This window comes from Orycteropus afer, unplaced genomic scaffold (genome assembly GCF_000298275.1).
Source record: "Orycteropus afer afer isolate SDZICR_OR568_19922 unplaced genomic scaffold, OryAfe1.0 scaffold00034, whole genome shotgun sequence".
Taxonomy (NCBI): Eukaryota; Metazoa; Chordata; class Mammalia; order Tubulidentata; family Orycteropodidae; genus Orycteropus; species Orycteropus afer.
The window spans coordinates 6,181,981-6,206,118 of NW_006921621.1; the positions used below are offsets into that span (position 1 = coordinate 6,181,981).

A 24,138-nucleotide genomic window follows, 5' to 3' on the forward strand; every position below is an offset into this window, starting at 1 on the left:
TACCCTTCAGTCTGGAACGGATTATCAGACTTTGTTGTAATTCGTTATCTTGACCTTTTTGAAAGTTATGACCAGTTATTTTGTAGAATGTCCCCAATGTAGAGTCATCTGAAATTTCCTAATGATTAGATTCAGGCATCTTTAACAACAATACAGAAGAAGTGAACAGATTCTCATTGTATCTTATCAGGCAGAACCTGTTTTTTAACTTGTTCCATTAGTGATGGTTGTTCCCTTTGATCACTTGATGAAGGTGGTATGTGACAAGCTTCTCCACTTTAATTTTCTTGTTCTGATCTTTATAATTAAGCTTCTTCTGTGAGAAAGCAATGTGAAACTATGTAAATTTGTAAGTCTTTTCTTTCAGTTTAGGAGCCTTGATGGCATGGCGTAGTGCCTAAGGCATTTGACTGCTAACCAGAAGGCTGGTGGTTCAAACCCACCAGCTACTCCTCAGAAGGAAGATTGGGCAATCTACTTCTGTAGAGATACTGCCTCAGAAACCCAAGGAGAGGTCGCTAAGAGTTTAATCAACTTGATGGCAGTGAGTTTGGGTTTTTGGATCTTTCAATTTATTTATTTACTAACTTATAATAATAAGATATGAGGACCTAATTTTCTCCTTAATTCAGTCAGTTAGAATATAGTATAATCATTATTTACAGTGATGATCAAACTTTCCCAGACCAGTAGAACCTCATTCAACCTGGTTCCTGAGTCTTTTTGACATGTATTTATCTTATAGTTTCCTTGTTCAAGCTCTGTAGACAGCATTTCTCCAAGTTCTGGTTCCTTTTAATGGTATTTAGAATCTGAGATCTGCAAGCAAAATATCTTCATTGCTGTTGGTGTTTCCTCTTCTAGGTCCTCTCAGTGATCAGAACAAGGAATATGGCATCAGCATGGTGGTCAAATGGGTCAGGTGATCAGAGTGGTGGTCAAGAAGAGTTCTGTCTCCCTAGAGTCCTGGCTGAGCATTTTCTGAAGCCAAATAACAGGAAGAATGAATTGATCCCATAATGCTCGAGTAATTTTGCTATAAAATTTCAAATAAAACACAGCATTCAAAATATATCTATAATTATTTCTATATCTATCTATATGTTCCTATGTATAATGATTTCTGCTATAAGTCTTATTTTGAAAATATAGATTTGTTCCAATGCAATTAATGTCTTAGGGAATAATTTGAGTATAGTGTGAATTTCGTAATCTCAGGCTTAGACAGATGTACACCAAGCCTCTCTTCCTGAGAAAGAACCCTGAAGACTATCCTAACTCTGAGACCCTGAAACAATGTGGTTGGTTTGTTTATACCTTATCTGTTCCAAAATTAGTGATAAATAATACTAGTTACATTGATTGGATAATTGGATATCTCAAACTCTACTCATATCTCCTACTTCTGGAAGTTTTGTTATTTTTGGCCCACATGTAAATCTGAGAGATTAGTTTATAATTATTGACTGTAATTACAGACAGTTTGCTGAAAATCTAAATGTTTTCAGACTTTACTAGCCTTTATTTCCACCAATAGATTTCTAACTCTTTATTGTACAACTTATAGAGGTAGATAGTATATGATGTCCTATAGATGTTCTCCACAAGTCACTTCTTAAGTGAAACAAGAAGACTATCATGGATTATAGTCATGGATGTTGTGGGAAAGGTAGATATTCTGATTAATAATAATAATAACAGCATGTTTTATAAAGAACCAACTACTTAATAATAGTTTATATCCAAAACAACCCACCAAAGTGGATCATATTTTGGGGATCAAATTGTTCATCACTCAAGTTGGACTTTAAGGAATTCTGGTGGTGCTGAGGTTAAAGCATTGGGCTGTTAACTGAAAGTTCGTTAGTTCCAACCCATGAGCTGCTCCACAGGTGAAAGATGAGGCAGTCTGCTTCCATAAAGATGTACAGCCTTGGAAACTCTATGGGACAGTTCTACTCTGCCCTATAGGGTCACTATAAATCAGAATCAACTTGATGGCAGTGGGGTTTTTCTTTTTTTTTTTTTTTTTCAGTTTCAAGTTGGACTTTTGGTAATCTAGTGCTCTACAAATGTAGAAAACATGCCTAGTCATGAATAAAGGTAGACAACTTGCCAATAAATTAGATTGTCTTTATATGTCACACACACACACATATATATATATATATATATGCTTCAGTTTTAATAAATCCTCTAGCTGAATAATATTACCTCTTGAGTTGTAGAGAACTTAAGTAGCTTGCCACAAGTTACAAAATAAAAGGCAGAACTTGAATTTGAATCCAGAACTGCCTGATGTCAAAAGCAGCACTCTTTTTCAGTGTGCCACACTGCATCAAGCACGACTTTGGTCTAGAAATTCATTACCATGATGCAGTATTTGGAGATTAAAGGAGAAGAAATTTTGGTGATATTTTCAATAATTCAGGCAACATTTAAATTTGTGATAATGGCTATGTTTAAGATATAGCTATAATCAGACATAATCTATGTTAATAAATAATCAGAACTGCAAACCTACAGAACTGCAAATATAATTCATAGTTAGTATTCTGGTATGGTCAAGCAGAGTTTTGAGACTACTTTCACACATGCTTTTGATGAGGAAAAGGTCGCTATGAAAACAGCCAAACTAAAACACTGAACCATCTTCAGTCCAGAAAATTCCAGTTCAGAAATTTTTGTTCAGGCAGGTCCATGGCCTCACTTGCTCCCTACCTGCTTGTGCCTTAACTCTCTGCAACCAACCTTTATGCCTCAGGAACTTGTTCCGGGCTCTCCTTCCTGCCTCCTTCTTCCAATCTTGAATTTCATCAAGTTTTGTCTATTTTCATACTGTTGTTTCTTATTTTGATTCCCATTCTCTACTTGAAACCCTATAGAATAATCACTCAGTTATGAAATCCTGACTTTGTACTCAGTTTTGACACTAGAATCAGTCACTTGGGTTGAACTCTCAGACACTGAAGCTCATGCTCCTGTCCTAGGTTCCAACACTACAGTTTTAGTAACATGGATGATTATCACTTACATCCAAGATAAAATGCATATGGGGTGGATGTTTTAACAATTTGGAAAGGAGTATCATATTGTGATTTAAATGTAGCCTCTGGAGCCAGGCTCTCTAGGTTCAATTCCAACTCTGTCTCTTATTTGTGTGTGACTTTGGACAGTTTATTTCTTTATTATCTCAGTTTTCTCATTTATAAAACAAGGATGGTGTTAACAATATCTATTCTCATAAATTTATTGTGTTGATTCTGTAAATATATGTAAAGTACTTATATGGCAGTAACTATACAGTAAACTGTCAGTAATATTAGTTGTTATATTATTATTATGGTAATGATAAACTAAAATATTACAAGTTATCAAAATTACTTACCTTGAGGAATAACCCTTCCATGCCCCATTAATTTGCAAGTATGGTAGCATATAAGAATTAATACCTCTTCCACCACCTGCCATATCACCCATATACACATATACACCTAAAATCATACTCTATGCTATAGTTGGAAGAAAAAAAAGTCTTACTTTCTAAACTCTGCAGAAACTTTTTTTTATTATTCTTTTAACTTTTTGTAAAATATAATACATATATATGGCATCTATGTAGCACACAAAAAAAGAAAAACCTAATAGTATTAAATATTTCTAAATTCATTAATTTAAAACATTAATTAAGTGCTAAGCACTGTTTTAGGTATTGGGGGATTTACAATGGGAAGAAAAAAATCAAGGTATCCTCACTTTCAAGAAATTTAAAATTTCTTGGAGAAAACAGATGACAAACTATAAAAGTAAATATATAATACAGAATATGAGAGCAACTACTCTGGTAGCATAGTGGCTAAGACACTTGACTGCTAACCAGATGGCTGGCGGTTCAAACCCACCAGCCACTCCTCGGAAGGAAGGTTGGGCAATCCTACTTCCGTAGTGATACTGCCTCAGAAACCCAAGGAGGGGTCACTATGAGTCGGGTTTGACTCGACAGCACATAACAACAACAACAACAACCACAGTAAAGATATAAGGAAAAATTGTTATCAAGGAGACAATATGTTAAAGATGTTCAATCCAATCTCAATGTGTTGATCCAGTTCCTTATTAGCAGTCATTTCAACACAAAAAAGAAAGGCATACATTTCTTTCTTTGTCAACTAGAATGAGCTAAGCCATATCATAATATACATGAGTACTTATTATATACATGATTGTATATATGATTATAATTCAGGAGCAAAAAGGTGGAAAATTTAATAACAGAGGAGAAAGAAAATTTACCCTTAGAAGGGAATACAGACATTAACAAATGAAAGGTTTCTCAGTGAATGAAAGAAAAATGAAAGCATGAGGAATGTCAGACAATGAATTTTAAGTGCATGCCAGGAGCTGTATATCTGTTAATTCTTTACTCATCATAACAACTCAACCAGTCATATATTACAACTTCCTGAAGGTCTGTGCTAGGATCTGCACCAAGTATTTATTAATTTTAAAATCTGTACCCTAGGCCTGGCATTGAAATCCTGCTCTGAGATTCTTTTAGGAAGTGCAAGGGTATGAGCTCCTCATTTTATAAGACCCTCGAAATTCTTGGTGTGAACCTGGTATTTGACCAATTGCCCATAGATCATGGTATATCTTAGCAAACAATTGAATTAATTGTATTGCAAAAGGATAAATTTCACATTGAGAATAAAATGTTGTATTGTTTCTCTGAAAGATTAAGACTAATCCCTGTTCTACATTAAAAAAAAAAAAAAAAAAAACCTTCCAGTCTTTATTGGATAAAACAGATTGAACAAAGAACTGAAAAGGGAGAAAGGAGTTCAAACAATCAAGAGAAGCAGTGTAGGGTTTAATTCACATTAATTAAGAAATAGATGGTAGACTAAAAAGTAGGGTAAACATTACTAGCAACACCTTCATGTCTTCAACTTGGACTGGAATCCACTGATTCTGTTTGGTGGCAATCACAAAGATCTTTATTGTTTTAATCACTAGTTCTATTTAAAGACAATGGATGGATTTGATTTTTCTGCCATATTTCCAATTCTGATCCTGATTCTTATTTCTATTTTAAATATTAATACTTTCATGGCTAAAACACCTAAGCGGAATTTTCCTCCAGGACCCAGGACGTTGCCAGTTATTGGAAATCTGCACATCCTCAATCTGAAGAGGCCATATGAAACCATGCTGGAGGTAAAAGAAAATAAAATGTTATTTCATACATATTTATATTTTTCTAAATCATTCTTGCCCTCATGGGATCTTTAGCATGGATGTATTTCCAAGTGGTTCATATTTGTATATTGAGGTAACAAAATAGAATTAAAAATTAGTAGAGCTGTTTTAAATTGAAAGCTTAGTTGCTCTTTAATTTACATTCACAAAACAAAATGCATGCATGTAGTAAATGTGCTTTTATTATTTAAATCGTTTTTACTATGGAATATTTATGACTGATAACTTTTGTCTCAGTCATTTTGGATCTACATTTTATCTTATAATAATCTACTGCTAAGAAACTGAATTGTGATAATAGTCTTTGTCTAGAGACTTCTAGTTAACTACTCAAAATGGTGTATTTATTCAAAAGGCACAATCAAAAGAGTCCAGAAATTGAGACAGAAAATTGGTCTACTATTAATTCTTGGTCTATCATTTATTAGACCTGTGTAGTTATATAAGGATTTAGCCTCTATTTTTGTTTCTTCATCTGCAGTTGCAGAACTGGATCAAGTACTGAACCAAATTTCTCTGACATAATTCTCCACTTCAAAAATTCTATAGTTATTGATTGTAGAGTAAGAAAATAGATGAATATTTATAGAGTTGGAAATTTGTGGTATTTGGCCATAAATTTCTGTTTTTAAGTTTAAGGGCAGATTATTGAAGTTAGTTTTACTAACTTAACTAACATAGCTAACTTAGCTTCTTAGTTTGAAAATCCTTAAGGGAGGTTTACTGAAGAGAAGTGAATGATGTACAATAACACATTACATTTGTATTGAACTTTATATTTGAAAGAACTGCATAATAATTCAATGAGTTATGTATTATTATTATTCTCCTTGTTTTAAAATGAAGAAACTGCCTAAGCACTTGACTGCTAACCGGAAGGCTGCTGGTTCAAACCCACCAGCCACTCCTTTGAAGGAAGGTTGGGCAATCCACTTCCGTAGTGATACTGCCTGGAAATCCAAGGAGGGGTCGTTATGAGTCGGGTCTAACTCCACGGCACATAACACCACCACCAACAACAACCAAGACCCAAAGGAGGTTGAATAACCTCTTTTATTTGCCCACAGCAACCACCAAACCAAAATCAAACCCACTGCCATAGAGTCAATTCTGACTCACAGCCACCCCATTGGGTTTCTAAGGCTATAAATCTTTCTGGAAATATATTGCCTCATCTTCCTCCTGCAGAGCAGCCGGTGGGTTTGAACTGACAACCTTCAAGTGACCAGCCCAATGCCTTATCCACTATACCATCAGAGCTCCTTTTAACAACCACAGTGGGAGGTAAATGGGGATAATATTTTTATCTCTATTTTGCAGATAAGTGTAGCTCACAGTGATTAAGTGACTTATCAAGTTACTTACTAAGAAATTAGAAAACCAAGACTTGAGTTCTCTGCTCTTCTGATACTTTTTTTATGGCTCTTTCTCCTACATCTAAGGTCACATGACAGATTATTTCCTTGGAAGAGCAAAATCTTTCAATAAGGTCCTCCATCTAAGTCCATGTCCCCCAACAGCATCTGCTTGTTTCCATAGCATTCTGGTTATTCCCTTCCATATTAACCAGCCGACCTCTTCACTCTTTCATTGTTTTTCATCTTCACCTCAGTCCCATTGTTCTGTGCTAATTCCACCTATGAAATATCCTTTTCCCTCTTCTCTCCAATTTCTCTCTACCATTTTATCTTGAAATTTATCTCTCTGATTATTTTTCTTTGCCTGACACTTGCCATTATTGCCCAAATATATGTAATAGTTCTCATCTGAGTATCTCAGTCCTCACAGCCTCAAATTTCCATTTACTTTTTACTGTTCTATAATTTTATCTTAGTTACATTGATTTCCCATCTTTGAGAGCTTCTCTAGTTCCTGATTTTATTCTAATGATGTTTTCTAAGGTCATATTTCTGAAAAAAACAAACATTAGGAGTCACCTTCTCGTTTTCCATCCTGACCTGTCAGGTTAAGACCACAGACTCTGCAGCCAGCCAGCCTGAATGCTAACCCTTGGTAATTATCACCACTTTTACTTCTTAAAGCTACCATAAGACCTTGTCTATGCTACAAAATGATGATTATATCTACTTCACTGGTTTGTAATGTGCACTGAAGGATATAAGGGCACTGGGAATATAGTCAATGAATGTTAGCTTTGCTATATCTTAATTCACAAAGAAAATGGGATTATTATTAAGTGTCACAGAAAAACCCAGAACTAAATTGAGCCTGCTTTTGTCATAACACTCATAAAAAATATGGCATCAGTGTGATAGTCAAGTGTGGTCAGATAATCAGAGTGGTGGTCAAAAAGAGTTCTGTCTCCCAGAGTCCTGGTTGAGTGTTTTCTGAGACCAAACAAAAAAATAACAGGGAGAAATTACGAATTGATTCCATAATAGCAGAGTAATTTTGCTATAAAATCTCAAATAAAATGGAGCGTAAATGATCATAATAATTATGGCTCAAACAGGTATAACAGCCACAGGAGTATCCTTAATGAATTCATCCATTATTCTTATCCCATAAGGTCATAGAACTGGTTATTTTGTCGATATTAACTAAATTACAAAATATCAAGGCAAGATTCCTTTTTTGTTACAGAATAATGTTTGAATTGCTTCTCTTTTTATTATGCATCTAAGCTCTCCCAGAAATATGGCTCCATTTACAGCATTCAAATGGGACCAAGGAAGGTGGTGGTGCTCTCTGGCTACGAGACAGTGAAAGATGCTCTGGTTAATTATGGTGATCAATTTGGAGAGCGATCTCAAGTACCTATATTTGACAGACTTTTTGAAGGAAAAGGTAATAAACTCTAAATTTAAAATATATCCCTGTGATTAAAATTATTAAATCATTTGCACTGTATTCTCTTATGTAATAGCTTTCATAGTTTAATTTTCTTCATCAGTGTATATTATGCAAATATTTTTGAATTCAATGATTAATTCAATGAAACAAGGAGTTACTTAGGAGAAAATGTCTATTTTGTGGTTTTTATTGTTATCATACATGATAACTATTTCTTATAAAAAACAATTAACCTTTTGATAGATGGAAGGTATGGTGTTAGATGCCAAAGAAATACCAAGACAAGGAAACAGAGGCTGTCGAATCGAAGACCTCATAGTCTAATGGTGGACATAGATCATGAAACAACAGACTTTGGGTGAAAAATACACTGACTCATATTTTCAACTGACACCTTGTTCATGAATCTTTGTTAAAAGCCTTGGTGAAATCTAGAAACTCTATTTTGATTATATTCCACTTATCTAACAGCTTTTTAAAAATGGGAATTATTTCACCTTGACACTAATTGTTTTTTTAGTAAACTAATATTCACTCTTAGTAAATATCACAAAGCCTTTTTGGTACAACAGCCTTAAAAAAAAAAAAAAAAATCCCACACTATCATCCTCAAAAAACCAGTTCCACAAGATGTTAGTAGACGGCCTTTGAGAAAAAGCTGTAGCAGTGAAGTGAATTTGAGAAATACTTCATATTACAGGCCTTTCTTTAGATTCATGGTGAACATTTGCATGTTAAACTCTGTGAGGAAAAACAATAGCCTGTATAATTTTATTCAGTCCATTTTCTACACTTATTTGTCCTTGGAACGTTTCTTATTCTTGGAACTCCCATTCACAATTCATGAAATCAGCGCTGAGAAACTATAGTCTCTTCAAGCTCCGTGGTTTGTAGTTTTCAGGACTCATCTCCACCCTCTCCGCCTTTCTAGAAGTGAGACACTTTCCTGCCTTTTGTCTCTGACATCTCTGCTGTCTTCCATCATAACTTAAATATTACTGACTGGTTTTATGATTCGGCACAAGATCATTTTAATATTTATCTGTATCAAGTCTTATCATTTTTTCCTCAAACAAATCATTCATTTTAAAAATCAAGCACTATTTTTAAGGTAGTGTAGTGCCTAAGGCACTTGACTACAAACCACAGGCTGGCGGTTCAAACCCACCAGCCACTCCTCGAAGAAAGGCTGGTCAATCTACTTCCGTAGTGATACTGCCTCGGAAACTCAAGGAGGGGTCGCTATGAGTCGGGGCCGACTCGATGGTACATAACAACAACATTTTTTTTAAGTGATTTTACTAAGCATACCCAAATCAAAAACCAAACCACTGCCATCGAGTTGATTCCAACTCATAGTGACTCTGTAGGATTGAGTAGAACTGCCCAATAGGGTTTCCAAGGCTATAATCTTTATTCAAATCGACTACCACAACTTTCTCTCACAGAGTGGCTGGTGAATCTGAACCGCCAATTTTTTAACTAGCAGTTGAGGGCTTTAACCATAAAGGAATATTTTTCAAAGAGAGAAGTGATTGCATTTTCCTCCGGTCTAGTAATTCAAAACTATTCAAAAAAGTATAAGCATACTTTATGCAAATTCTTCAAAGACAACAAAATTAATATTTTTGTTACCCATAAAAACATTTTGGAGTATTATTTGCTTCACCTTAATAATAGTAAATTATTGTGTTGAATAACTTAAATATATTTAGAACTTTGGGGCCAATTCCTTATGCTATTAATGTTCTTCACAATTGTATGAACACAGGGTTGTCAATGTTCTCTGAAAGATTCAGTGATTCTTTAAGCTGTTATAAAGCAATATGTTGTTGTTGTTGTTACTTGCCATCGAGTCGGCCCTGACTCATAGCGACCCCTCCTTGGGTTTCCGAGGCAGTATCACTACGGAAGTAGGATTGCCCAACCTTCCTTCCGAGGAGTGGCTGATAAAGCAATATAGTAATTATAAAGTTGTTGTTATGTGCCTTCGAGTCGGCCCCGACTCATAGCGACCCCTCCTTGGGTTTCCAAGGCAGTATCACTACGGAACTGCCAGCCGTCTGGTTAGCAGGCAACTGTCTTAGCCACTATGCTACCCACCAGCCACTCCTCGGAAGGAAGGTTGGGCAATCCTACTTCCGTAGTGATACTGCCTCGGAAACCCAAGGAGGGGTCGCTATGAATCGGGGCCGACTCGACGGCACATAACAACAACAACATCACTACGGAAGTAGGATTGCTCAACCTTCCTTCCCAAGAGTGGCTGGGTGGGTTTGAACCGCCAGCCATCTGGTTAGCAGGCAAGTGTCTTAGCCACTAAAGTACAAACTTATAAATACAAAGATGAGATAATTTGAAAAACCAAAAATTTGATATCAGATTATCTAGTAACAGAATAATATTATATCCATATATATTCAATATATATTAGTATGAATATATTAATATACCTACATTCAGTGCAAGCAGAATCTAACTCTTCACTGGGATCATTTCAAAAGAAAATGTAAGCAGATATGAGGTAGCAACAGCAACTCTGGAAAATCTATCCCTTCCTTTTGAATTTTATGTAAAGACTAACAAGGCTGCTACTGCCTCATTTCTAATACCCAGATTGCCTGGTCTATTCTAGTTTCCTGTTTCTGGTTATCAGTCAAACTCTGAAATTCCTCCCATCTCTTGTGCCTCCATAGAGAAATAAGGAAAAAATGCAAATGGAGGAAGAGCTCAGGCTAGGAACCAAAATGCAAAGAATAATGTCACTCTTACCACAAATTCCACCATTGAGAGATATGGATGAACTTCACAATCCTGTCTTCCCTTGTTTTTCTATAATAAGTGTTGAGATATGCCCCAACTCTTCTAGAAAACTTTCTTTGACTGAATAATATATTTGACACTAATGTTTTAGTTTGCTTTAGCCATTCACAAATTCACGCATCCATTCATTCAATAAATATTTATGGAGTACCTACTATGTGCTACAACAATATATATGTCTCTCTTGGAATTAGTATTTATACTACTAATGTAGAGGCTTGAGTACACTTATTTGTAATTATTTCTTTCTAATTTTTTACTTGAGTTCTCTTACATCTAGCAGAGTGCATTTTTTCCTGACAAAAAGAACTACATTTTCTACTGTTCATCAATTCTGTTACCATACTTAGCATGATGTAAGCATATTATAGATAATTAAGAATGTCTTATTAAATTAAATTTTAAAAACCTTGGGGTGATAATTTTTTTTTTTTTTTTTCCCATTATAAGGCATTGTTTTCTCTCATGGTGAAACCTGGAAAATTATGAGGAGATTCAGCTTGACCACCTTAAGGAATTTTGGAATGGGCAAAAGGATCATAGAAGACAAAATTATAGAGGAATGCCAGCATCTCATACAGAACTTCAAGTCACAGAGAGGTGAGTGGAACAATGAAAACCACATCTTTTTTTCATAAGAAAGAAGTCAGCCAAAGGTATTTTTTTAATTCTTTATTTTGACCTAGTTTTAGACTTGTAGAAAAATTCCAAAATTATGCAAAGAATTCCCAGCAATCAAATTCCCCAAATACCTACACTTGAGGTTTGCTTGCTTTCTTTCATGTTATCATTCTGAGTGTGTGTGTGTGTGTAATATAATTATTTTTATTGGTTTGAGAATACATACAGGCACGCTGTCTTTTTATCCTTAAATAATTCAGTGTATTTTCTTAAAATACGTAAAAACATTTTCTTACAAAGCCACTGTAACATTTTCAAAAATCAGGAAATTATTATCAAATCTGCACATATTCAGATGTAACAGTTGTCCCAATAACGTCCTTTATCTCAAAAGAAAATCCAGTATTTTCTTTACATTGCATTCAGTGGTCGTATTTCTTTGCCTCCTTAATCTAAAACAACTCCTTGGTAATGGGCATGTTTCTTTAAATAATATGCCTCACTTAACATCCTTTCTTGCACCAACGAAGGGCATAATATCTGTGGTCTCATAAGGTGTTTTGTTTGTTTTAAGGGAAAGCAGCTCTCCTTTTATTATTTCGCCTCATTGGTTTTAAAGACTAACGCCCAGATTGAACAAACCGTGGGGATCCTGGGCACATTCCAGTCCCCACAGCATCTCCTCCTGGCTTCCTTCACCTGCGGAGCAGCCATTCAGACTTTCACTCCTGGTGCCTGCCACCACTCCTGTGCTCCCTTAACGCAGGAGGGCGCTTTCAGGCTGCTGCTCCAGGAGGCGGCAGTGGTGGCTGCACGTGATCACGGATGGCTGCATTAACAGGTTGGTGGCTGCTGCTGTGCCCCTGGCATCTGCACACCTGGTCCCTGGGGCCACTTCTTCGTGCCACCTTACCCCCACCCCCACTCCCATCCTGTGCCTTGACATGCGCAAAGTCCCGATCCGCCTGCCCCTACTTGCCCAGCCTCACACTAAGCAAGGCTGGTCCCCTGTATCCAGTGAATACAGCTCTTAGACTTTGGCAGGCTCCCATTAGGTTTTAAGGTAATAGGTTTTAAGGCGATTTAACTACAAATTGTAGGGAACCCCCTGTATGTATTGGGAGCTCTTGTGGCGTAGTGCCTAAGGCATTTGACTGCTAACTAGGAGGCTGGTTGTTTAAACCCACCACCAATGCTGGGAAGGAAGATTAGGCAATCTACTTCCATAGAGATATCACCTGGGAAACCCAAGGAGGGGTTGCTATAAACATCCAAATTGCTTAACTTCCTATTTCACAGAAGGGGTAGTGGATATTAAGTGACCCATACCTGTACTTATTTCCACATTCTATGTATCAGTATGCTACATGAATAATACAAAAATTTTTATCTCAGGAGTTTTACTCATTTTCTTATAAAGCTGAGCTCATTCCTTATTAAAAATGAGTTTATTTGAATGCTGTTTCCACTAATAGATTAACATCAAGAGAAATGATCAATGGTGCACAAACTGGGGATGAATGAAGAAGAGAAACAGAGGGCTCAGGCTTCCAGTCCCTTAAGTTTCCAGCAAGAGAGCTGATGTCAACAGTGAATCTTGGAGACAGAATGTTCTTCATTTAAAAATAAATGCTCACCACCCCCCAAAAAAAATAAATAAAAGGACAAGGTTTGCTCGTCTTATAGAGCCTGTGGAACCACTGAGACTATGGCCCCTACTTGCCCTTCAGGTCCAAAATTGAACCCACTCTTGTGGCTTCCAGACAAACAAAAGACAGGCATATGAGCTAAACATTTACATTAGGTAGATACACTCCTTGGAGTGATCAATCAAGGGAGAATGGAAGGGCTGTGTAAGCACAGGGAGACAGCTGAGGGGAGGGGAGCAGGAATTCATGGGAGGGAAGGACACAGGGAAGAGGTAACTATGGGAGGGAGTGGGAGGGATGCTGTTACATTGCGGGAAACTGCAGTCAATGTCATGAGACAAAATGTACGTAAGCTGCTGTATGGAAAATGAATTTGCTCTGTAAACTTTCACCTAAATCACAATAAAAATTTAAAATAAATAAATGCTTACCCATTGATAAGTGTTTAATAATCTAAGTAGTGTTCAATGATGCTGAGAAAAACGACCCAGTCACAGAAGAGAGTGAAACAAGAAACTAGATGAAGTTATTTAAAGTAGAATCACTTTAATCATCTAGGTGTCCATTTTTAAATTTGAATGCAGCCTATCAGTTTGAGAAGATGTTTTCCCAGATATTATGCACAAACACCCCCCCAAAAAAACATACACACAGGCACAAACACTCTAAACTTCCCCTCATCTGCAACATTTTTATTTCCTTAACTGAGTCAAGTGCTGGTTTTCTTTGACATGTAACTTTTCATTTTCTTTATGGTAATTGTTTGACCAGGTCACAGAGTGGTGCAAATGGTTTGTGCTCAACTACTAACGGTTGGCAGTTCTAAGCTACCTAGTGGCACAGTGGCAAAAAGGCTTTACAATCTGTTTCCAGAAATATTACAGCCAAGAAAACCTGATGGAGCAGTTCTACTCTCACACATGGGGTTGCCATGAGTCTAAATGGACTCAAGGACAATGGGTTTGTTTTCTGTTTTGTTTTTCTGGGTGTTTTTCAAAGCTCATTCAAGTATCACTATCTTTGAAATGCATGATCATTAATTCTTTTTCTTCTGTGAAATGCTTTATTTTACAGTCTGTACCAATCAGTATGGTACAGACTTAATTGTCTATGTGAATATGTCTAACCTGATGAATAAATTATGTTCTAGGAAAGCCTTTTGAGATCAAAACAGTAATGAATGCTTCTGTTGCTAACGTCATTGTGTCTGTGTTGCTTGGGAAACGGTTTGACTACCAAGACCCCCAGTTCCTGAGACTCTTAACCTTGATTGGTGAAAATGTGAAACTCATTGGAGGTCCTGGAATTACGGTAATTCTATCTTTTCTTGTTCACTTTTCATTTCTCTCAGGTTCAAAAGAAATTGTTCAAAAGACTGTAAACAAGCATTTATTAGAAAATTGTCATTTCAAAGTAATACACTTTCAATGAGCCACCAGTCTCTGCTACAACCAACTCTTCAAATTAAAGAATGGAGAGGCCTGATAACTGGCAGCGCAGCGCACCCTCCACCACACATCTGTCTAGCATTCATGCAGCAGCAGTTTCCTGTCCTGCTGTGCTCCATCCCGTCAGTCACAGGGCAGCCCCCAGCAGGCTGCCACCCTAAGACCATGCACTGCTTGTGCTGTGTTAGATATCTCAAGCGGTCATCAAGCTACAGCAAAATATAATCCTAGGATTCTTGTCTTCTTAAAGTGATGTTTTGTCCTCCTTGTTTATCCATTTTAAGTTCTGTAACTGGAAAAACCACTAAGCTTAAAAAAAAGAAAGAAAATGAAACTTTCTGGAACATTCGGAGTATAGGCTGAAGGAGGTGTGACAAGCTTGCTTGATTTACAGATCTGATCATTCTTCCACCACAAAGTACTGCATCAAATATTTTACATGGGAGCTCTGGTGGCATAGTGCCTAAAGCATTTGACTGCTAACCAGAAGGCTGGCGGTTCAAACCTTCCAGCCACTCCTCAGAAGGAAGGTTCGGCAATCTACCTCTATAGAGATAACTCCTTGGAAACCCAACAAGAGGTCACTATGAGACAGAAAAATGACTCCACGGCAGTGAGTTTATTGTGATAACACCAATAAAAAGTTCATTACCTGATTAGAAATTCTCATAATTTTTGCCACCCATCTTTTACCTATACCACTAGAAAGGCATAGAATTAAGAATAAGCACATGAATGAATAAGGGGCACTAACTAAAAATTAGAAAACCCACTGCCATTGAGTCGATTTTGACTCATAGCAACATGATAGGACAGACTAGAACTACACCATAGGGCTTCCAAGGCTGTAAATCTTTAGGGAAGCAGACTGCCCCATCTTTCTCTTGTAGAGTGGCTGGTAGTTTCAAACCACCAAACTTTTGATTAGCAGCCCAATGCTTTGACCACTACACCACCAGAACTTCTTAAAATCACTTATGAGAGTTAATTTTAAGGAAGTAAGACTATCAACTACAAAAAAAAAAAAAAAACAACAAAATGTTGAATACAATAATCTCAATATTTATTCTGAGCCATGCATGTGTATAATAGTACTTCAGTTCAGTTTTATTTATTTAATTTTATTTTGTAATTATGAGTGATAGAGTTACTATCTTCTGAGATGTAGGAAAAAGAACCTTGTCAACTAGTTCTTGTTTTGATTAGCACCACTGGCATAAGATCATATTGTTTCACCTTGGAATAATTTAAGCTCTGTTACTCTAAATGCTGGTCTATTCTAACTATTAGTTCTTGAGAACACTGGAATATGCAACTATAATGTCTAATTTTAGGAGTGACCTTTCATCTCTGCTGTTTACTAAGTCATCCTGGGCTTTATGAACATTTTGGGGAGTCAGATTCCTGCCCACATGTATAAACTCTCTCCACAAAAATGAATACACAGTAAATACATAAAATTTAGCAAACAGTGAAGCTATTCCTGGACTTTTTAGAGATCAGTGGATATTAGATTAAGTGGAACTGCTATATAAGATCTATAGATATTAAGTCTTGTTAAGAATTAAAAAGTATTTTGATCCTACAGAAAACATTACTGATGAATTTATTATTATGTAAAGCTAAAATAGTTTGATTGTTTACCTGGAACCACTTGGGATATTGCAAAACACTTGGATTTATAGCAAATACAACTATTTTTATCCCATTTTGCCTCTAAGGAAATTTACTGCCACAAGCAACATATCCAAAGGTGCTCCGAGTACAGAGAATGTATTATAAGCCATAGCAATATTCATTTTACCTAACTTAGTTCTGATAAGTGACAAAATTTCATCGTCTAGTTCAGTTTGCCATTGTCAGTTAAGGTAATTCATTTCAATGGTATGAGATGCTATTTCTTCAACGCTTTCGAAAACAATGGTGTCATTAGTATGATCACAAGCAGTATGTGTGCATATTTAATTTGTTTGTGGCTCTTTATTCTTTCAGCTTTTCAATATGTTTCCAGTTTTGGGGTTCCTCCTACAAACTCACAAGACTGTTCTCCGGAATAGAGATGAATTATTTTCTTTTATAAGGATGACTTTCCTAGATCACCGTCATAAACTTGACAAAAATGATCCAAGAAGTCTCATTGATGTCTTTTTGGTCAGACAGCAGGAGGTAGTGATGTTTTCTTCAGGGGTTACCTTAGCCTCTCACTCATTGCCATCAAGTCAATTCTAACACATAGTGACCATTGGGTTACCAAGGTTATATATCTCTACAAAAGCAAACTGGCCCATCTTTCTTCCATGGGGAGGCTGGTGGGTTCAAATCACTGACCTTTTGGTTAGCAGCCAAATGCCTTAACCACTATACCACCAGAGCTCCTTTCCCTTAGCCTAGTGCTTAATATTTAGTTTAATTAATAGTATATGCAGTAAAAAACAAAAAAATAAAAAAAAAAAAAAACACATCACTTTCAAAGATGAATGAATGATAACTAGATTTGATTAATAATGTTAAATTTGTATACTCCAAGAAAATCATCTTCAGTTATTTCTCTCCATTTATTACATTTGCATTCTAGAATATTTTTTTTTTTTTACCATTTTCATTACCATTCTCTGGGAAAAACAGGACATATAAAACATACCAAGATAGGAGAATTTAGGGAATTAGTGTTCTTTTTGGTCATCCTGAAACATGGCAATCCCAAGAAAGATTCTTTAAAATACCAATATAAAGCATCAATGTTGGGATAGTCTAATCACTCAGTTAGAAATATCTAACCTTCCGAAATGGCAAATAGCCTTCCTTATTACTAGTTATTTACTATTATTAGAACTCAAGATGTGTTTTATCCTAAAATTCTCCACAACATTCTCATTATAAAAAAAAAATCCCAGTGGACCTAAGGGCATAATCCAATGTTTTTTTGTTTTAAATTCAAATTATTTCTAATGATCTTTAACATATGCCTATTTCATCAGTAATGATTCATTTCATTCTTTCAGGAGAAAGATAAATCTACTGAGTTTTTCAGTGATGACAATCTGGTGGCACTTGTTGCTAACCTGTTTGTGGCAGGGACAGAGACCACAGCCACCACGCTTCGCTGGGGCATTCTGCTTATGATGCGGTATCCTGAGGTCCAGAGTAAGTCCTCTAAGATTCACAGCATTGCCTGAAGGAGAGAGAAATCTGAAATCTTTTGGACTAAAAGCAGAATTCTATAACCGCACTAAAACCAAACCCAAACCCATTGTCAACGAGTTGATTCCAACTCATGACAATCCATGTGTTACAGAGTAGAACTGCTCCATAAGATTTGTTGGGCAATTGTCTTTATGGAAGGAGGTTTCCAGGCTTTTCTTCCGTGGTGCCATTTGGTGGGTTCAAACCACCAACCTTTACATTAGGAATTGAATGCAAACCATTTGTGCCAGCAGGGATGTCCTATAACTACACAGGGTACCTATAAGGAGAGTTTGTATCTAGTTTTCTAGGATATAAGAAAGTTGAGTTTGTTCTCTAAGCACCCAGAGAAGGTCTGAAGACATCACTACATGCGAGTTCCCAGAGAAATTTAGGAATAAAACCTAGGGAGTAGAAGCGCTGCAGAGAAAAGGTAAACCAGAGATTCAGAAAGCACTGTTTGACTTTCATATTTAAAGAAAGTGAGGAAGACTGTTACAACACCCCCTCTCATCCCAGATTTTAAATACTTAAATTCTGTTTTATCCAGAAAAAGTCTGTGATGAGATCACCAAAGTTATCGGATCAGCCCAGCCTCAAATTGCACACCGAACTCAAATGCCATACACAGATGCTGTGATTCACGAAGTACAGAGATTCGCTAACATCCTGCCCACAGGCTTACCCCACGCAACCACCACAAATGTTACCTTTAAAAATTACTTTATTCCAAAGGTAAGTATATAGGACTGGGAGCTGAGACAAGAGGGACTAAATATCACCTGCTCAAAATCACAGAAGTGCTCAAATGAACTGCCAAAGACAATCCTAGCTACCTCTCTTTACTTCCTTCTTTCTTCCCTCCCTCCCTTCTTATGTTCCAATGCACAGCCTCTGTGCTATGTATGTAATAACAATTACTCTGTGGAATTTTATAGGGTATTAGTATGCTTCTGTATCTTTGAGGAAACTGGGGTTCAGAAAACTTAAATCATTTGCCAGGATTGGAAGTTTAGCATGGAAGAGACTCAGGATACCAGTCAGGGTGTGTCATCCTTTACAGGCCCTGACCTTTCACCACACAGCTTCCCTCCAGCAGTGTTGCCATGCTTCACTTCCCTCTTCACAGTGAAACATGTCATGCCCTCTTGAGTTCCCAGTAATAAAGCACCTAGATACAGGCCCTCTGAAATTCTCTAGTAAACTGAGAAAGTGTGGATAGATGTTTCCTAAACTAAAGTGAAAGCGTAAATTGGCATAAGGTCAAGTGTGCTCACAGTAACACCTCCTATCCTTTGAATACCCTGTGAATAAGGGGGAGGGCTAAATTTATTTTGGAATGCATATTCTCAGCACATATGCAGCACACTCTTAGACTTGGTTAATTAGATTAGCAAATGAGATACAAAAACAACCAAATGAAAAACAAAAATCAACAAGCAATATAGAAATCATCAAGGAAGTAGTCATAGCAGCAAGATGTTAATTCTGGCTTTCTATCAGGATGTGAGTCAGCAGAGTGTCATGTTGGAGCTCATAGTCAGATCTATCTACCTACCAGGGTGAAGGTTATTCAACCTTCCTGAACCTCACAATCCTCTCTTGTGAAATGGAAATACTCTAGCATAGTTGGTCTGAAGATGAGAAAGTCAGTGTCTAATGCCAGTATACATAATTGTTAAAAAATTAAAGATACATTTATAAAAGCAGAACACTTTAGTCATTGGCTTTTTGGGAACTCAGAAGACTATACAAGTGCATATTATAAAATAGCTAACCACAATGACAGTATTCCAAACCTTTTTTAAAGAGGCAGCTAGGATTACTAACCAAGGGGAAGTAGTAAATACTACTCTTAGTGGTTTCTTTTTTTTCTTCCCTTTTGCTTTTGTTTCTAGTGCTCAAAACACATTTCCTTATACACATTTCCAATTAAAATGATTTTCCTTGTATGGGTCTAATTTGTTTCAGAGCATGTGGCAAGTTTTGGGAGGGACTAAGTTATTTTTTGAGAATTTGTTTTGGTGGGCTTGTTTCACTTAAAGGAGCCCTGGTGGTGCAGTGGTTAAGTGGTCGGCAGCTAACCAAACGTCAGCAATTTGAACCCACGAGTCACTCTGTGGGTGAAAGATGAGATAGTCTGCTTCTGTAAAAATTACAGCTTTGAAAACCCTATGGGACTGTTCTACTGGATCTCTTAGAGTTGGAATCAATTAGATGACAACAGGTTTTGTTTAACTTGTCCACTCTGATAGCCCATGGATGTAGAAAAGCAAACATTCACTGAGCACCAAAGCCTGCCAGCAACTGCACAAGGTTCTTGCGTGTATCCTTTCATGCCATGCTCACAGTCACCAAATGCTTGCTATTAAGTCCCACCATACAAATTTAGAAAATGGGATATTCTGGTTACCTAGTGCCGCTCTGACAAGAAATATACCACAAATGGGATGGCCTTAACAAACAGGAATTTATTCTTACAATTTGGAGGCTTTAAGTCCAAGTTCAAAGTGCCAGACTCTAGTGGCTGGGTGAAAGCCCCTCAACCTTGGGGTCCAGCTCTACCTACAGCTCCTGGCCCACTGGAGCTGGAGGCGTTTCTTCACTCAGACAGCCACTGGCTGCTGAGGCTGAGAAGTCCCAAGATTGACAAGTAAAAAGGCACAGTTCTGATGTTACCAAACCACACGGCAGGCCATTAACTTAAGTCCATTGAAAGTCCCAAGGTCAGCAGAGCATGGCAGGCTGCTGAGCAATGATAGGGCTACATGCAGGGTCCAAGTGTGCCATAGGCTAGAGATCATTCCCAAGGCTTCTGCTTAAATACAGGAAGCATACCACATTCCCTAAGGCAGCTACCCAGCTGCTTGTGGTAGATCTCACCATGGAGTTGATTGCCAGTCTCCTCATGGGGATTAACTACCACCAGCTGCCCAGCCACTCAACCAGGCCCAGCCAAGGTGACACATAAACCGAACTACCATATGGTATTTATCAAAATGCAGTATCATTCAAACATTAAGGAGAAAATACACAACTAAATAAGAATTAGTCCCCAGTTTTGAGTCTAATATCCATGGATTTTGCTTTTTTTTATTCCAATAATTCATTTTATGTTTGTTGTTGTTGTTGAGAATATACACAGCAGAACACACAAGTTCCATAATATCTACATGCACAATTCAGTAACATTGATTATATCCTTCAAGTTGTGCAAAAATTCTCACCCTCCTTTTTTGGATTATTCCTCCCCAATAACAAACTCACTGCCTCCTAAGGTTCCCATCTAATCTCTGTAGTTGCTGTTGTCAATTTGATCCTATATAGATAATTCTTAAAAGAGCACAATGCTCAAGGCATTCATTCTTTACTAATTAAGCTAAACTATTGTTTGGTTTTAAGACGTTAGAGAATATTTTTGGTTTCTGGATAGACCACTGAAACTATTGCCCTGAAATAATCATTAAACTTTAAACCTTTTTTAGTTGGTGAAACCAGTTGCTGGTTCAAGCTGGCTGCAACTCATGGCAATCCCATGTGTATCAGAGTAAAACTGTGCTCCACAGAGTTTTCAATGATTTATTTTTCAGAAGTTGATTGCCAGGCCTTTCTTCAGAGGCACCTCTGGGTGGACTCAAACTTTCAGCCTTCAGGTTAGCAGCTGTGAGTATTAAAGGTTTTCACTACCCAGTGACTCCTTTTTTGGTCAGTACTGAATAAAACTTCACTCAAGTAAGTGAGTATAACACACTGAATCTCTAGCCTGGCTGCATCTCCACCTTCACCTTTTTAATTTTGTAACAGAGCCAGCTGAAGTCACAATATATCTCTAAAGAACTACAACCTTAGGAAGGAATTTAATAATCTGTTACTAGCATTTTTATTTCTAGGACACTGAGGTCATCATCTTGCTAACCTCAGTACTTCGGGATCACACACAGTGGGAGAAGCCAGATGCATTTAATCCTGAGCATTTCCTCAACCCTAATGGAAAATTTATCAAGAAAGATGCTTTCATACCTTTTTCGCTGGGTAAGGTATCTAACTTGAGAAAGGCTAAGTTTGAAAAATCTGGAGAGATATGGCCTTGTCTTAGAACTGTGTAAAAGCTGTGTACTTTCCCATGCGGCCCTAAATTTCAAAATTTGGCAGTGTGGAAAAGGTCATTCCCTTGTCTTTAAATTGGCTGTAGGAGACCTCTGGTAGCATAGTGGCTAAGGCACTTGACTGCTAACCAGAAGGCTGGCGGTTCAAACCCACCAGCCACTCCTCAGAAGGAAGGTTGGGCAATCCTACTTCCGTAGTGATACTGCCTCGGAAACCCAAGGAGGGGTCGCTATGAGTCAGGGATGACTTGACGGCACATAACAACAACAACAACATAGGAGACCTGGTGGTGCACTGATTAAAAGCACTCAACTGCTAACCAGAAAGTCTGTGGTTCAAACCTACCCGCTACTCCACAGGAAAAAGATGTGACAGTCAGCTTCTGTAGAGCTTTAAAAAAAAAACCCTAAGATTTACAGCCTTAAAAATCCTATAAGACATTTCTACTCTGTCTTAAAGGATGCTATGAGTTGGAAATGACTCACCAACAATGAATTTTGGTTTTTGGTATACCACATTAAGCACTGGAACACTTTCTGAGGGAATCTTTGAAGGTTCCTGTGGCTGAGGCTAGAGCAAAGCCTTGGGATTTGAAGAGGTTACTTACTTACTGCCATGGAGTTGGATCCAATTCATAGCGACCCCTCCTTGAGTTTCCGAGGCACGTACCGGAAGTAGATTGCTCAACCTTCCTTCTGAGGAGTGGCTAGTGGGTTTGAACTGCCACACTTCTGGTTAGAAGTCAAATGCCTTAGGCACTATGCCACCAGAGCTCTTTTGAAGAGGTTAAGTAAGGAGATAGTGGGCAGCCCACCTCTCCTAAATGAGAGAAGCTCTGCTTTCATGTGTGTAAATACCAGTGTTTCCCTTAGGATTTATTTCACTGGGTGGGTGGGGATGGGGGAGGAGTTTCTATTAGTGTAAGGTTTGAAATTCAGAGGATTAACTTCAGAAGCATCGGTGATTCAGTGGTAGACTGCCATCATGGAGACCCAGTTTGATTCCAGCCAAGGACCTCATGCACAGCCACCACCTGTCTGCTAGTGGAGGCTTGTGTGTTGCAACAGGTATCAGCAGAGCTGTCAGACTAAGACAGACTAGGAAGAAAGGTCTAGTGACCCACTCCTGAAAAACCAGCCAATGAAAAACCCTATGGATCATAATGGTGTGACTGACAACCAATTACAGGGATGGTGCAGCACTGGACCAGTGTTTTGTGCAGTTGGGCATGGGGTCACCATGAGTAGGAGTCCATCTTTACAGCAGCTAACAACAAACTGAGAGACTGAGCCCATGAATCTCAGAAGAGGTTAAATGACTGGCCCAAGCATGCCAAAGTCAAAGAAATCTGTTGTTTTCCTTTGTCTAGACTGTTTTTCAGACCTTTGTGCTGATGCTTTCTAAAACCCAGCTGGTCCATGTCTGCAGGTCGGCGGATGTGTGCTGGTGAGTCACTGGCCAAGATGGAGCTTTTCCTTTTCTTTACCAGTCTCATGCAGAAGTTCACCTTTCAACCACCTCCTGGAGTCTCCCATCTAGACCTGGACCTAACCGCTGACATTGGCTTCACCACTCTACCAATACCTCACAAGATATGTGCTCTGCCCCAGGCCTAGGCTCTGCATGGGTTCTGCAGCTCCAGGCCTTTGCATTATCTTTCGTTCTTTCATACAAACTTCTCTATCCTCCATTTTGCCAGCCAGGATATTCTGCCAGTACTTCTGCATTATTTAAGCAGTCCTTAGTCCCACCCACACATTGTTCCCAGGTCAGATCAGATTGCCTTCCCAAGCTAATCACTGTGCTACAAACCTCCCTTCTGCCATTCTGTAAGACAGAACAGATGAAAAGAGAATTTGACACACAGAACTTTATTCAATGCTCTAAGTCTTCATCCTTCACACATGAAACTGTGTGTGCCTCCAAGGCATGTGAAAATCCAAGAATTGATCAATAGTTATCACTAAAGAAGATTCAACTGTTAAGTGACAATCACACTAAACATAAAGCATTGGTCTCATTCTGTGTACAATAACCGAATAATAAATCACTGGTTGTGATAACAGGTGGCCTGCTTTCAAAAAGGGAATGCTCCTGCTCTTCACATAACTGAAATGTGAACCTGTAGATCCCATATCCCTGTGTTCAGTCCAGTGAAGGTCCGGTGAAGGCACATGCAAGGGACCCTGTTGTTGTTGTTATGTGCCGTCGAGTCGGACCCAACACATAGCGAC

General features: G+C 37.8%; 1 protein-coding gene across 1 annotated transcript; it reads left to right on the forward strand.

Moving 5' to 3' along the window:
• Positions 1 to 5,031: 5,031 nt before the first annotated feature.
• LOC103193158 (cytochrome P450 2K6-like) lies at positions 5,032 to 23,520 on the forward strand. The gene is made up of 9 exons (XM_007936285.1): positions 5,032 to 5,217; positions 7,905 to 8,067; positions 11,347 to 11,496; positions 14,317 to 14,477; positions 16,607 to 16,780; positions 17,617 to 17,758; positions 18,348 to 18,532; positions 21,688 to 21,829; positions 23,333 to 23,520. The coding sequence occupies exons 1-9, from the start codon at positions 5,032 to 5,034 to the stop codon at positions 23,518 to 23,520; spliced, it is 1,491 nt and encodes a 496-aa protein (XP_007934476.1).
• Positions 23,521 to 24,138: the final 618 nt, after the last annotated feature.

Bases quoted from the DNA above. Each gene is read 5' to 3' on its own strand.
- LOC103193158 (XM_007936285.1), top strand. From the start codon at position 5,032: ATGGATGGATTTGATTTTTCTGCCATATTTCCAATTCTGATCCTGATT. The intron at 5,218-7,904 runs GTAAAAGAAAAT...TATGCATCTAAG, and splicing joins CATATGAAACCATGCTGGAG to CTCTCCCAGAAATATGGCTC. The intron at 8,068-11,346 runs GTAATAAACTCT...TCCCATTATAAG, and splicing joins CAGACTTTTTGAAGGAAAAG to GCATTGTTTTCTCTCATGGT.